General features: G+C 52.6%; 6 protein-coding genes across 6 annotated transcripts; 4 read left to right on the forward strand and 2 right to left on the reverse strand.

The window, feature by feature from the left end:
* Positions 1-1,251: 1,251 nt before the first annotated feature.
* UHO2_06693 (putative RVB1 - RUVB-like protein) lies at positions 1,252-2,929 on the forward strand (the record flags this gene model as incomplete). Its single annotated transcript, XM_041558862.1, has 3 exons — positions 1,252-1,443; positions 1,553-2,646; positions 2,752-2,929. 3 exons carry the CDS (start codon positions 1,252-1,254, stop codon positions 2,927-2,929), a joined length of 1,464 nt encoding a protein of 487 aa, XP_041414796.1.
* A 176-nt stretch (positions 2,930-3,105) lies between these two features.
* Positions 3,106-4,863, reverse strand: UHO2_06694 (uncharacterized protein; the record flags this gene model as incomplete). The annotated part of the gene is made up of 1 exon (XM_041558863.1): positions 3,106-4,863. One exon carries the CDS (start codon positions 4,861-4,863, stop codon positions 3,106-3,108), a length of 1,758 nt encoding a protein of 585 aa, XP_041414797.1.
* A 713-nt stretch (positions 4,864-5,576) lies between these two features.
* UHO2_06695 (uncharacterized protein) lies at positions 5,577-7,184 on the forward strand (the record flags this gene model as incomplete). The annotated part of the gene is made up of 1 exon (XM_041558864.1): positions 5,577-7,184. The coding sequence occupies one exon, from the start codon at positions 5,577-5,579 to the stop codon at positions 7,182-7,184; it is 1,608 nt and encodes a 535-aa protein (XP_041414798.1).
* Positions 7,185-7,369: 185 nt separating this feature from the next.
* On the reverse strand, positions 7,370-8,689 carry UHO2_06696 (uncharacterized protein; the record flags this gene model as incomplete). The annotated part of the gene is made up of 1 exon (XM_041558865.1): positions 7,370-8,689. The coding sequence occupies one exon, from the start codon at positions 8,687-8,689 to the stop codon at positions 7,370-7,372; it is 1,320 nt and encodes a 439-aa protein (XP_041414799.1).
* A 789-nt stretch (positions 8,690-9,478) lies between these two features.
* On the forward strand, positions 9,479-10,841 carry UHO2_06697 (uncharacterized protein; the record flags this gene model as incomplete). Its single annotated transcript, XM_041558866.1, has 2 exons — positions 9,479-9,506; positions 9,595-10,841. The coding sequence occupies 2 exons, from the start codon at positions 9,479-9,481 to the stop codon at positions 10,839-10,841; spliced, it is 1,275 nt and encodes a 424-aa protein (XP_041414800.1).
* A 351-nt stretch (positions 10,842-11,192) lies between these two features.
* Positions 11,193-13,223, forward strand: UHO2_06698 (uncharacterized protein; the record flags this gene model as incomplete). Its single annotated transcript, XM_041558867.1, has 1 exon — positions 11,193-13,223. The coding sequence occupies one exon, from the start codon at positions 11,193-11,195 to the stop codon at positions 13,221-13,223; it is 2,031 nt and encodes a 676-aa protein (XP_041414801.1).
* Positions 13,224-13,237: the final 14 nt, after the last annotated feature.

Genomic DNA, 13,237 nt, shown 5'->3' on the forward strand with positions numbered 1-13,237 from the left:
CCACCAGCACCACTGCTCCAACTCTCTCTCCAGAGAGTACCTCCTTTCTCAAGTGCTATGCAGGAGTCCCTGTAACCCTACTCCTGTCCCTCTTGAGCTGCATGTCAACCTCCTCGACACAGCTCTTCTTCCTCATGAACTATATGCTGGTGTCTGTGACACAGTTCTCCTTCCTCTTAACCAGCAACTGTTCTCTTGACTCCTATCTTGTGAACCCCTGAGTGGTAACCAGCTGCAATTTACTGAGCTTGGTCCCCATCTTGGCAGAGCTTGGTCCTCCTCACCTGTGAGCTTGGTCCTCTTTGCATGTGAATTCATCATATGAACATCCTTGTCACTGATCTCTGCAGAATCTACTATACAACCTCTCCTACTACTGATCTCATCAGGATTCGTGATATCATCCTTGTTCATACCGATCTCACTGAGTTCTGTCATAGAGCCGATTCTACTGCAGATCTTGGTGAATCCTGCTGCAAATCCTACAGTCTGCCCAATCCCCTGATTCCTGTGCTCCCTTCATATGAACTAGCGGGTCTTCCTGCTTCCTGTGCACTCAGGCCCATGACACTATGCCTCCTAGTACTTGCTCATATTGGCTGACTTGTTGAGGCATGCTGATCTGACTGATCCCCATGAGATTAATCTGGAACCCCAGGGTTCGATTGATCTTGTAATTCATATGCACTGCCAGCCCAATTAATCTCGTTGATCCCCAATGGTTTGGTGCTGGTCAAACTGGCGCACCCTTCATATCTTGATCCGTTGCGCGACATTCCCATGACTGCCGTTGATCAATTTGGCGCACTCTCCTGCGCTGGTCTGCCGACCCTGTGACACCGCACAGATTGCTTCATAGTCTGTGACTCAGCTGTTGTCCTGGAGGGGGTGGCGAGAGGGCTTCTTGTAAGATGTGGACGTCGTTTCGGCTCGTTTACAGAGAGTGAGCTCTATAAGCTTGTTTCGAAGAGTGGTGACGTTCAGCTTATAGATGTCATTGAGGTCGAGCGTGTGTCGAAACTCTAACATCTAAGATCTTTATTTTCGCGCATCACGTGTCGAGAAGACTCGCAGCAAATCTTGAACAGTGCGTCTTTAGAATTCAGCGTTGCTTGCTTCTTGCACCTGATCATCACCAGCGCCTTCCAGCCTTCCTTCCGCCACCATCCATAGGAGAACAGTGCACGGTCCTGCATCATCTTGTCACATCTCCTCCTACGAGCTCTACCACAAAAGGCATAGATAGCAAGCATGGCCACCGCCAACGTTTCGGCTGCCGCGGTGCCAGGAGGCGGTCCCGTAGCGATGGATGCTACGACCTCAGGGGCTTCCCGTGAAGCTAGGATCGCAACTCACTCGCACATCAAAGGTCTTGGTCTCAGTGATGATGGCAACGCAATGCCAAGCGCGCAAGGCTTTGTCGGGCAAAAGGCAGCACGAGAGGTAAGTCAATGAACCAACAGTAGATGCAGGTCAAAGACAGCTTGCAGAGAGCATTCGCTGACCCTATTTGCTCATCACTCCGAATTCATTCCGATATACATGGAGATAGGCTTGCGGTCTTGTTCTCGACCTGATCCGCATGAAGAAGTTCGCAGGAAAGGCTCTGCTTCTTGCCGGAGGTCCTGGTACCGGTAAGACTGCTCTTGCTCTTGCGGTGTCGCAGGAGCTTGGCCACAAAGTGCCGTTCTGCCCCATGGTCGGATCAGAAGTCTACAGCTCCGAAGTCAAGAAGACCGAAGTCTTGATGGAGAACTTCCGCAGAGCCATCGGCTTGCGAGTGCGCGAAACAAAGGAGGTCTACGAAGGAGAGATCACAGAGCTCACACCAACCGAAGCAGAGAACCCGCTTTCCGGTTACGGCAAGACCATCGCTCACGTAGTTATCGCGCTCAAAACCGTCAAGGGAACTAAGCAGCTGCGACTGGACCCAAGCATTTACGAGAGCATCATGAAGGAGCGCATCAGCGTCGGCGACGTCATCTACATTGAAGCAAACACTGGCGCTGTTAAGCGCGTTGGACGCAGCGACGCCTACGCAACCGAATTCGACCTGGAAGCCGAGGAGTATGTCCCATTGCCAAAAGGAGAGGTGCACAAGCGCAAGGAGGTGGTGCAAGACGTGACCCTGCATGACCTCGACATGGCCAATGCTAAACCTCAGGGAGGTCAGGACATCATGAGCGTCGTTGGCCAGCTTGTCAAGGGACGAAGGACGGAAGTGACTGACAAGCTCAGAGGCGAGATCAACAGGGTCGTTGACAAGTACATCGAGCAGGGTATTGCCGAGCTTGTTCCTGGTGTCCTGTTCATTGATGAGGTACACATGCTCGACATGGAATGCTTCACCTATCTCAATCGAGCCCTCGAATCGACCATCAGCCCTCACGTGATCCTTGCAACCAACCGTGGGCAGTGCATGGTCCGTGGTACCGAGTACGAGGGTGCCGCATCCGGCACTGGCATTGTTGCTCCTCACGGCATTCCATTGGATCTCCTCGACCGATGCATGATCGTGCGCACAATGCCCTACGAGAAGGACGAGATCAGGGAAGTCTTGCGTCTGCGAACCAAAGTCGAAGGGCATCTGATCGCAGAAGATGCTCTCGAGAAGTTGACAGAAGAAGGCGTCCAAAGCTCGCTCAGGTAAGCACATAAGTGCAAAGGCTAGCACAGTCTAATCGCTCACTGCAACCAAGATTCGTTAACTGAACAATCACTACTCTGTCTCACCATGGTCGCTGCTTACAGATTTGCTCTCCAATTGCTGAGCCCCTCGTCGATTCTTGCCAAGACTGCTGGCCGATCCGAGATCACCACAAAGGATGTTGCAGAGGCCAACGAGTTGTTCATGGACGCACGACGATCCGCCAAGGTTCTCATGTCGCTCGGACAGGCGAGTCAAGGCGTACCGATGGAGACTTGGTGATGTTCAGACCTCAACACAACTCGCCCATTGTACTTGTAGAATGCCAAAAACTCGAGAGATTTCATCACCCAAGCTTGTCATTCAGACTCTCTTTTCGAGGTTCCTCTCCATCGAACCGTGCAAGATCGCAAGCGCCTGTTGGTAGTTGAAAAGATTGATTAGAAAAACGCATAGTTTTACAAAGATGACCAGGCAGCATACAGAACGGCGGAAAAGGCTCTCAACTCTTTCGAGTCGGCAAGAGCCTCGATGTATTCGTTGGGAACGCCACGGATGGCCATCTGACTTTGTCGTGAAACGAGAGGGAAGAGGGAAGCAAGACGAACGCGCTTGCCATGTTGCATCTCATCTGTGATCTCCTGAAAGCGCGACTCGAGCGCTGAAAGGGGCTCGACCGAGATAGTCGAGTGCAGCTTGCCAGACTTCTGGATGCCAAAAGTAGGGTTAAGACTGTCGAAGAAGATCTCGAAGACGCGGTCGATGCAAAGTGCAAGGATAGTACCAAAGTCTTTGGACTCGATGACGTCTTTTGTCTCGTCGAGAAGAGCTCGAAGCTTGTGATTTGTGGCGAGAGCGTAGTGTGCACCATCGGCTTCGAGAGCGCCAGCACCGACGAGTACATCAACTTCTTCGTCGATCGAGTTGGGGAAGAGGACCTGGAGGAAGTTGGATTGCTTCCATGATGGCTGTTCTAAGGCCTGAGGAGTAGTTGGTGCATCATGCTCGATGATGTAGCGTGCATCGTTGAGTAATGCCCTCAGGTCGGCCATGGAAAGTTGTGCCTTGACAGAGAGCGGCGAGAAAGTCTTTTCGATTGCGGCGGAGACGCGATCGGAGAGTCGGTCCCATCCTTGGCGGAGGAACCACCAACTGAAAGTAAGGTAGAGGCGTTCGGTGTCATGGTCGAGGCCGCTCGAAGGGTCAGACAAGGAGGGCGACTCGCAGGCGAGTGCTTGGACCGAAGCGAGATAGGCGAAACGACCGATAAGGTTGAGCTGGATATGAGTCTGAAGGGTGAGGAGGACGACACAGTATAGCGAAGTGATGGTACGGGTAAAGGCAGTCAATTTGAGATTGTTCCAGAGGCGAAGCTTTGCCTGCTTTTCTGCGAGAATTCTGTTGCGCTGCTCTTGTGCATCCAGATGCGAGTGATCCGGCTTGACAGGAGCGACAGCATCCCGAGGTGATGCGTCGGCAGCTTTGGTGGGCTGTGATGGTAGGGATAGAGACTCGGAGGTCGACGGGTGGGTGCCGTTTAGGACTGTAGAAGCAGCGGCCTCTGCGTATGTGGTGCCGTTGGTGGGAGCTTTTGCTGCCTCTTCAGGCTTGTCCTCAATCTGCGCTGCGGTTTCGGCACCGTTGACGGCAGAGACGGGGTCTGGCTTGGAGGGCGGTGTAAGATTACCGGGGACGAACGACTTAGCAAGAGGATTGAGCTGAGGAGATGGTGCTTCTGCGCTGTCTGTTTGCTGTGGTGCTGTCGGCTGCTCGGCTGCCAGGGTCGGGGCGGATTGTGGTGCGTCCTGCGCGATCTCAGGGTTGGGTTCAGAGGGCGGTGCTGCAGATTCTTGGAGGGCGTCGTTGGTAGCGATGGGCGCAGGTTGTTCGAGTGGAGCGGATGAGATGGGAGGAGCTGCTTGAGAACGTAAGCTTTCGGTGAGCTCCTCGACATTATGCTTGGCAAATAGCTGATCGCCTAAAGTTGGCAAGAGAGCAAGTACGGTGAAAGTGCAGTCTTCCTGATTTTGAGCGAATCTCCTGCGGAGGTTCTCGTTTGCATTCTTGTCATTGAGGAGCTTCTCCTGGATTTGCTGGAGCTTGGAGATGGCATACTGAGATACGAGATAGGCACCACCGACGAGGCCTCCGGCCACGACGAAGAAGTTGGAATGCGACGAGAGATAACGCCAAGTCCTCTTCCACCAGCTCGTCATGGTGACAAAAGCGCTCTTTCCTCCGCCAGTGATGTCTTTTCTTTTCGATCAACGTTTGTGCTTGTCAAAGCGGCAGGTGGGGTGGATGACTTGCGAGCAGGGTCATGGATCGAGTGATGGAAGATTGGACAGGTCGGCAAGAGAGAGAGAGAGAGAGAGTCCTGCACACTTGGGCATTCACGGCGAAAGGCTTTTTTCTTATCGTACGACATGTTGCCCGAATTCCGGTTAAGCGGCTAACCGAATTCCGGTCAAGCGCGGCTAATTTAGGAGGCGCCAAATTTGACCGCGCTTTCTTTCTCCTCCGGCCGAGAGGCGCGCTCATTTAGGGTTGTGACGACGCGTCTCGCCGGCTCAAAGATAAGCGAGAAGGGAGTGGGAGATCTGATCGGGAAAGGGAGTGTGAGATCTGATCGGGGATGGGAGTCAAATAGTGTTGAGAATATGGATCGTGTGGGGTTGACAAAGGTGTGCGTCTTGTCTCTCCTGCTTCTTTCCTTCTGAACTCGACATGATCGCTCCTATTCGCATCGACCCTCTTTTCTGGCTGGCGGATCAGGTATTCCATTAGAGCAGACGGCCAACGGCCCCGCAACTTGGACTGCTGCATTCCTTTCTGCCGCCTCCACCTCAACGAGGTTCCAACATTCTCGTGCATTGATCACCAACTTCCTCTCACACAATCTCACCGCTCCTGCACCTACACCGCCAAGATGAGCAGCGCAGACGTCATAGATGCTCTTTTCGTCAAAACAGTCGACATGGTCCAGTCGCTCCCAAAGTCTGGACCAATACAAACATCGTACGAGGAGAAGCTAGCTCTCTACAGTCTCTACAAGCAAGCGACCGAGGGAGATGTCCAGTCGAAGCGCCCAGGTATGCTCGATATGCTCGGAAGGGCAAAGTGGGACGCCTGGTCCAAAGTCAGTGGGATGCCCCCCCGAGATGCAAAGCAGATGTATGTCGAGTCGATGCTCAGGATCTTGCGACGTTTCAGCGATCGCCCGCAGGCAGCTGCACTCATCGAAGAGCTCGAAAACTTCTCAGGTCAGGTAGCCCAGCGTCTCATGGACGGCTCATTGGCTCAAGTCGACTCGGATGAGCAGTCCATCACCGACACGCAATCCGACGATCAGCAACGTCTCGATCCGACAAGTCTACACCAGCCACCATCGGGTCCTTCTCGCGCCGCACAGCCTCACTTGCCCCGACACCTTGCTCCTACAGCTCCATCTATCACAGCTCCATCTATCACAGCTACCAGCACCGCTGCCACTCGTGGAGCTGGCCATCCTTCCGCAGTCTCTCCTGGCAGAACACCGATGGCTTCCGAGTCCGAGGAGGAGACATCAGAAGACGACCGTCTCGGCTCTCAGCCTGGACCATTCAGAGGCGCATCTCGGCATCCCGCACCACACAGGCCATCTTCCGTCCAGTCCTATCGACCTCAGCCTCGAGCAGGCTCTATTTCGGCAACAGAAGGCTACAACAGGCGTCCACCCTCGCGCTCGCAGGTATCGGCACTAGCTCAGTACGAGAGCTCACAAGGCCTTCGTCCTCGTGGCCCGCCCTCCTTGCAGGGCGGCTACTCACGCCCACAGTATGCACCGAAATCCACTGCTGCGTCCGTAGCAGGCTCCAACTACCCACGTCAAGGCGAGCCAGGCGATTATCAGCGCAGCACGTATGCCGCTTCATCTGTCGGTGGTCGTTCGGTTGGAAGGAGAACCGGACCGCCTCCCATCTATCCACCACGCCCTCCCTCGAATGCAGGCACCGCACGACCGCAGCCACGTCCTGAGATGGAGATGGCACTTGAATCTATCCAAGCATCTCTCGCAGCACTTCATGAGCGTCTCAACCGCGTCGAGGGCCGCTCCTCAGGAGCTAGTCCGGATGACCCACGACGAGCCGGCTCCGGTCAGTCGAGCAGCGCACGTCTCTACACTGCCATTATGAACGTCGTCGAGGACATCAAGCACCTCATCGGTCTCAATGTAGTCGCACGCGGCGCTCGATCTGAGGCGCTGGCACCAAGTTTCCTCGCTCAAGGCGGAGCTTGGGACAACGGCAGCAAGACTGCTTACCACCTTTTCACTTGGCCAGTTAGAATCTTGGTGGCATTGGTCAAGTTGAGCGCTAGACTGGCACTCGACTTGATCAGTCTTGTGCTTGTCTCGAGTTTTTTTCTGTTTGCCTTGAAGCGAATCACAGGTCGTGGCGATGCATTGTTGATGATACGTATCCTGAAGCGACTGCAGCAAGCGATCCTCAGAAGATCTCCCAGAGCAAAGCAGTTCGTTGACCAAGCAACTGCTTGATTGTCACCATCAAATAGAAAGCACCGCATTCACTTGCATTTTATAGTCGAGACCTTAGTCTACACAAGCAGGCAATCATGTGTTTTTGTCATGAGACTGCAAACACAGACTTGTGTGTGTGTGTGTGTGTGTGTGTGTGTGTGTGTGTGTGTGTGTGTGTGGAAGGTGAGTTGCAAAAATCAACGTTAGATCTTGAGTGCATCGAGTTCTTTGAGCACCTCGGATTGTGTACGGCGTTGTTGGATTGCTTCTTGTTGTTGCTCGGCCTTCTTTTCCTTCCATCTCCTCATCCTCCATTTGAGACCGCGATCGTTGGTGAGATCGCGGCTCATTAGCAGTTCGATCGGCATCCGGTCTACGTCGTTACGGCTAACACCGTTGGTGAGACGGCCGTCATGCGGGCTTCTGGGTGCGTCAAGGCCGCCCATGTGTGTGCTGACGGCAAGTTCACTCCAATCACCACCACTTGCAGGACCTTGTTGTGGAGTAACATCGAGGTAGTCGCGCCACAAGAACGAAAGACCACCTTCCTGACGATGCGCCTTGATGGCGGAACCACTTGCCCATTCAGATGCTGCATCGGTGCGAGATCGGATAGTCTCTGCTGGAGTGGGAGGCTGAGGGATGGGAGGAGGCTTGGCACGGCCCTGCTTGAAGCCAGAATAGGTACCATAAGCGCCGGCGGGTGCTGATCGGCCAGCTAGGGAAGCCTTCTTCCAGGCCTGGAGCTTTCTCCTTTCAAGCGTTTCGATCTGTGCACGGCGTTCGGACTGAGGTGATGTGATGCCCTTGCGTTCTGGGAGAAGGACGGGGTCCTCTGGCCTCCAAGGAGCCCAGGACTCGGCCTCGACGACATGGCGATCGCTCATGGTGTCGTCAAGAAGTTTGCGCTTACTGGGAAGCCTTGGCCAAGGCACCTCGACCTTTTCGAATGCTTTGCCGGTCTCGAGGAACTTCTGCTCCGATGCCTTGATAGTGGCGTAGCGTTTCCAGACGAACCTGCCCCTGCACTTGTCGTACTTTACGGCGGAACGAGAGAGTCGTACTGCAAACTGGTCTGAGCCTGGAATCTTGAGCATGACGTTAGAGTAGTGAACGGGACGAGGGACCTCTGTGATGTTGGGGCCGTAGCCATTTTCGGGTTGAAGAGGGTCGACGTAACGCGGGACGACGTGTCGGATAAGTTTTGGCGCCAACTTGTTGTTCTCGTCGACATCTTTGAGCCAGAGCCAGTTCTTCTGCTTATCGATGCTGGCGACGATACCCTCGCCGCGGATCTTTTTTGTCGAGTCGAGGCCTTCCTTGACACCGACTCGACCATTTCTGAGCTTGACATGGTCGCCAGGAATAATGTTCCAGAATGGGACACGATCCTTTGGCTGAACAAATTTGGGTTGGTGGGTAGCATGGGAGGGCGCCTTGATGGCAAACTTGGAGCCCTTTTTGGCTGGGTGGAGATGCTTCAGGGAACGTAGAGCTCTAACTGTTACGCCAGAACGAGACATGTTGAGGACGATATATGCGCTAGATCAAAGACGGCTGAGGTGGTCGTCAGAAGAAGAAATGAAATGCCCAAGCGTTGTCCTGTCGGTGGTGTCCTGTGCGATAAGATGGGACCGGACTGATATTTGGCCGGCTGCGTATGCTGCTGGACGACTGCTCATCCGGTAGTGATGCTGTATCGGTAGGAAGCAGTACGTGCAAAGATGATGGCGATGATGACGATGATGATGATGACGATGATGATGATGATGATGATGATGATGATGATGAGATGATGTTCAACGACGAAGGATACGGACCGCGAGCACTTTCTCAAAATCTTTTTTTTTTTCTTTTTCTTTTTCTTCTTTTTCTTTTTCTTTTTCTTTTTCTTTTTCTTTTTCTTTTTCTTTTTCTTTTTCTTCGGGAACTGTGAAGTCAACACGGTCTAACAGGGCCAATACAGTTTTCGATTCTCGGCCGTGTCAGTATCGTATTAATTCGATGTTATGTCGAGGCTGATACCATGAAACGGCTCTTTTTCGGTGGCCAACGAGTCTAGACTTGAAAGCGCGTCTGACACTAAGCATCATCGACACTAAGCATCATCGACCTTAAGCATCACCACTCTTTCCTTAATGCGACCAATCCATCAGCCATTAGTCAACATCATCCTGAACATCGGCCCGAACTTTGCCTTCAAGGTCGCGAGGAACATCCCGTGACAGCGTCCACCTCCGAATCGACTCTCTTGGAATCCTAAGTCATCGTACATTTGCGGCCATCTGTGCTCGGATTGGCCGCTCATCCGCATGCCTTCGATAGAAGCGAGGTTGCAAGGTAAAGTCTCATCGTCGACACGCTCGTTCGAGCTGCACAGCTGTACTGACGCCAACCTGCATCGCCTTTTCTTCTCTGCATCTTATAGCTGCAAACGCAGGTAGCACAACAAGGACCGATCGCAAATCTGCAGATGCCATCTTCTTGTCCACAGCCAATCTCACTTCCGAACTCAGCCGCGTCAACTCGACTCCCCTCTCATCCGAGGCCATAGACGCTCTCACCCTTCAGCCCTCCACCTCTTCCACGACAGATGGATCACCCAATGAGCCGTCTCCTTTAACCATGGCACCGCCCAAACCCGGACCTGCGGATACACTCTATCCTAGCCCTTCCGGCGGATTCGTTCCTTCACCCGAAGAAGGTCAGGACTGGAGGCTTAAGCCACCACCGCCTGGTCGGCGTGGCAACACAGCAGCGGCTAATTCCTCCCCGTCTGCTGCCGCATCCTCATCCTCATCCTCATCCTCATCCTCATCCTCATCCGCATCTGCATCGACTGCATCACCGCCAACTAAACTAAGAACTCTTTCATCAGTTGCGCATGTCAATAACCAGCGTCCGACTTCTTGCCTTGGTCTAACAGCAACTTGCAGTACATCAACACCCACACGTCCTCCATCACTACCATGCTCAAATGAGACAGCGGCCAGAATCGCCAGTGCTTCCTCGAGTTCTCTCTCCAGAAGGAATTCGCAGGCGTCCAACTCCCTGACCTCGCCTCAGCTGCGACCCACTTCGAGCTCTGCAAGTTGGCGCCATCGTCTCAGCAATGCCTCCGCATCAGCAGCAGCAGAAGGCAACACCGATGTTGCCTCGCAACACAACCAGGAAACCTCCCGAGCAGACCTCAAGTCATCACGCCCAACTTCAAGTGCTAGCTATCAAACAGCACGAAATGCCGACAAGGCACAAGATTCTCCTTACGCGATCGAAGTGCGCGACTTTGCTTTCCCACCGGACGACCCTCGTCATCATGGAGAGCAGCTTCTAGATGCAGAACAGCAAGAGGCGGAGCAAGGCAGCCAAGACGAGTACCCACAAGAAGAGTCAGATGCAGCAGAGCACGAATTCTACATCCAAGGTGCAGATGATGAGAACGAGTTTGATGGTGACCAAGGAGATAACGCCAATGTGCCAGAAGGGCTTTACAAGGTGCTCTACGAGTTTGATCCTGTTTCCGAACACGAGTTGGCAGTGCAGCCTGGCGAGACAGTTCACGTGGTAGGCTCGATCGAAGGCGGATGGGCCATTGCGATCAAAGATGATGATCAGGCAGTCAAAGGCTTGGTTCCAGCGACGTATCTCGAGTGCACAGGGCCTCTTCCTGAGTGATTCGGGCCATGTTTGTGTTGCAAGGTGGCAAGATGATCGAGATTATACCCGGGCTTGGTGAAGAATTTTGCTGTATTCTCTGCTGTTTGCCCTTGTACTCTGTATCGCAACATCATAACCTTTCAAACCTCAAACACTGTCATGCAGTGATACGCATGTCCCATTCCAGATGTGCAGTGTATAGCAGCTTTCAATCAACAGTCATGCTGAGAAAAATCGGCCATCGACGCACTCAATCTGGACCCTGATTGCAATTTCAACTCTTGCTCCCTGCGTCAAGGCCTTCTTATCTCTTCTTTCTCTTCCACCACCAAACCGTCACAAGGCATCCATATCTATACCTTTAACACCATGGAGGCATTTAAAGCATCGGTAGTAACTATCTCGGATACCTCCCTTGCTCATCCTTCGCTGGATGGTTCAGGTGCAATTCTCGTCGACCAGCTGTCGATCATCGGCTTGACTTGTATATCGCGACATTATGTTGGCGATCAAGTTTGCAAGATTCGAAGTACTGTTCAGTTGCTATTTGAATTGGAGGGTGTTGATCTTGTTGTTACTACGGGTGGTACTGGGTTTGGTGTTAGAGATGTGACACCGGAAGCTTTGGAACCTCTTATTTCTCGTAAAACTCCTGCTCTTACTCATGCCATAACAGCCTACTCGTTGAATAAGACCCCACTTGCAGCGCTCAGCAGGAGCGTGACCGGTATATGCAAGGCGAATGGGAGAGAAGGATTGCTAGTTGCCCTTCCTGGCTCTCCGAAGGCAGTGAAAGAATGCTTGGAGGTGCTGTTGGGCAATGGATTGTTGCTTCATGCATTGCAACTCTTGAGTGGCGCAAGTGGGGAGGCGAGGCATAGAGAGATGCAAGGCGATCGACATCGAAATGCAAATGTGCATACCACTACTCATACTACTTGTTCCCATCACCATCACGAAGGAGGAGAGGGAATTCACTCTCATCAAGCACCAAAACAACGTACTACACCTGCAGATGATTCCGGATTCCGCACCATTCATCCCACTGGAGGTGCATCTCTACGACACCGCACCTCGCCATATCCACTCTTACAATTGGACCAAGCACTCCGACTTATCGCAGAGCACACTCCGAAGGCCGAAGCGATAGTGACTATGCCCGTTAGCACAGCTTTGATCGGACATGTATTAGCACAAGACGTACCTGCAATGACCGACATACCTCCTCGTCCGACGACGAATGTTGATGGATATGCGCTTAACTCAGCCACCACTCCACCGGGACATTATCGCGTGGCAACGTTCAAGTCGCTTCACTCTCTCTCTCGCTGTTTGCAACAAGATGAGATCTTCCGAATCAATACTGGTCAAGGTCTACCTCAAGGCACCGATGCTGTAGTTATGGTAGAAGATACCGAGCTTATTCATGCTGTAGATGGAGAAGAGCTTACAGTGCAAGTCCTTGCGAAAGTTGAGCCAGGCGAGAATGTTAGACAGAGGGGTAGCGATGTCAAAGTAGGTCAGGTGGTGCTTGGTAAAGGCACAACCATTTCTGCACTTGGCGGAGAAATTGGTACACTTGCCTTCCTGGGTCGTTCTTCTGTTTCCGTATATCGCAAACCCAAAGTTGCCATTCTTAGTACTGGGAATGAACTTCAAGATGGCTCAGCCCAGAATTGGCAAATGCAAAAGGGGGAGCCGTGGGGGTTTACTCTCTTTGATGCCAACAGACCTGGTTTACATGCAGCAATCACCGGGCTAGGCTTCCAGGTGATTGATCTCGGTATTGTCGGCGACGATATAAGTACGACTTTGACAGCGCTAAGAAGAGGTATGGAAGAGGCAGATCTAGTGCTTACTACAGGAGGAACAAGTATGGGTGAGTCGGACTTGTTGAAGCCCTTGATCGAAAGGGAATTGCAAGGGAAAATACATTTCGGCAGAGTAGCTATGAAGCCTGGCAAACCAACGACATTCGCAACCATCAAGAGAGCAAAGCAAACCAAAGTCATATTCGCTCTACCAGGTAACCCAGCATCAGCACTGGTAACCTTCTACATCTTGGTTCTTCCATCGCTTCGAAAACTTGCTGGCTACCCGGCTCACTCTTCTCCATCAAGCCAAAGGGCCAACCCTTGGAGCCTGGCCTCAATACCTGTGACTCTAGCGTGCGAGATGCGCCTTGACCCACGTCCAGAATTCCATCGAGTCATTCTACGGTCTGAATCCAGCCAAGGTTTGGTAGCCTATAGTACTGGAAATCAACGTAGTTCCGCAATGCACAGTATGGCTTCAGCCAACGCGCTTATTGCCCTACCTCCCTTACAAAACGGTGAGATGAAGAGCACGTTGCAAGCTGGCGAGAAGGCTTCGGCTATCTTACTTGGTTCACTTGTATAATAATGCATTGCGAA

Source organism: Ustilago hordei, assembly GCF_900519145.1.
Source record: "Ustilago hordei strain Uho2 genome assembly, contig: UHO2_contig_20, whole genome shotgun sequence".
NCBI classification, from domain to species: domain Eukaryota; kingdom Fungi; phylum Basidiomycota; class Ustilaginomycetes; order Ustilaginales; family Ustilaginaceae; genus Ustilago; species Ustilago hordei.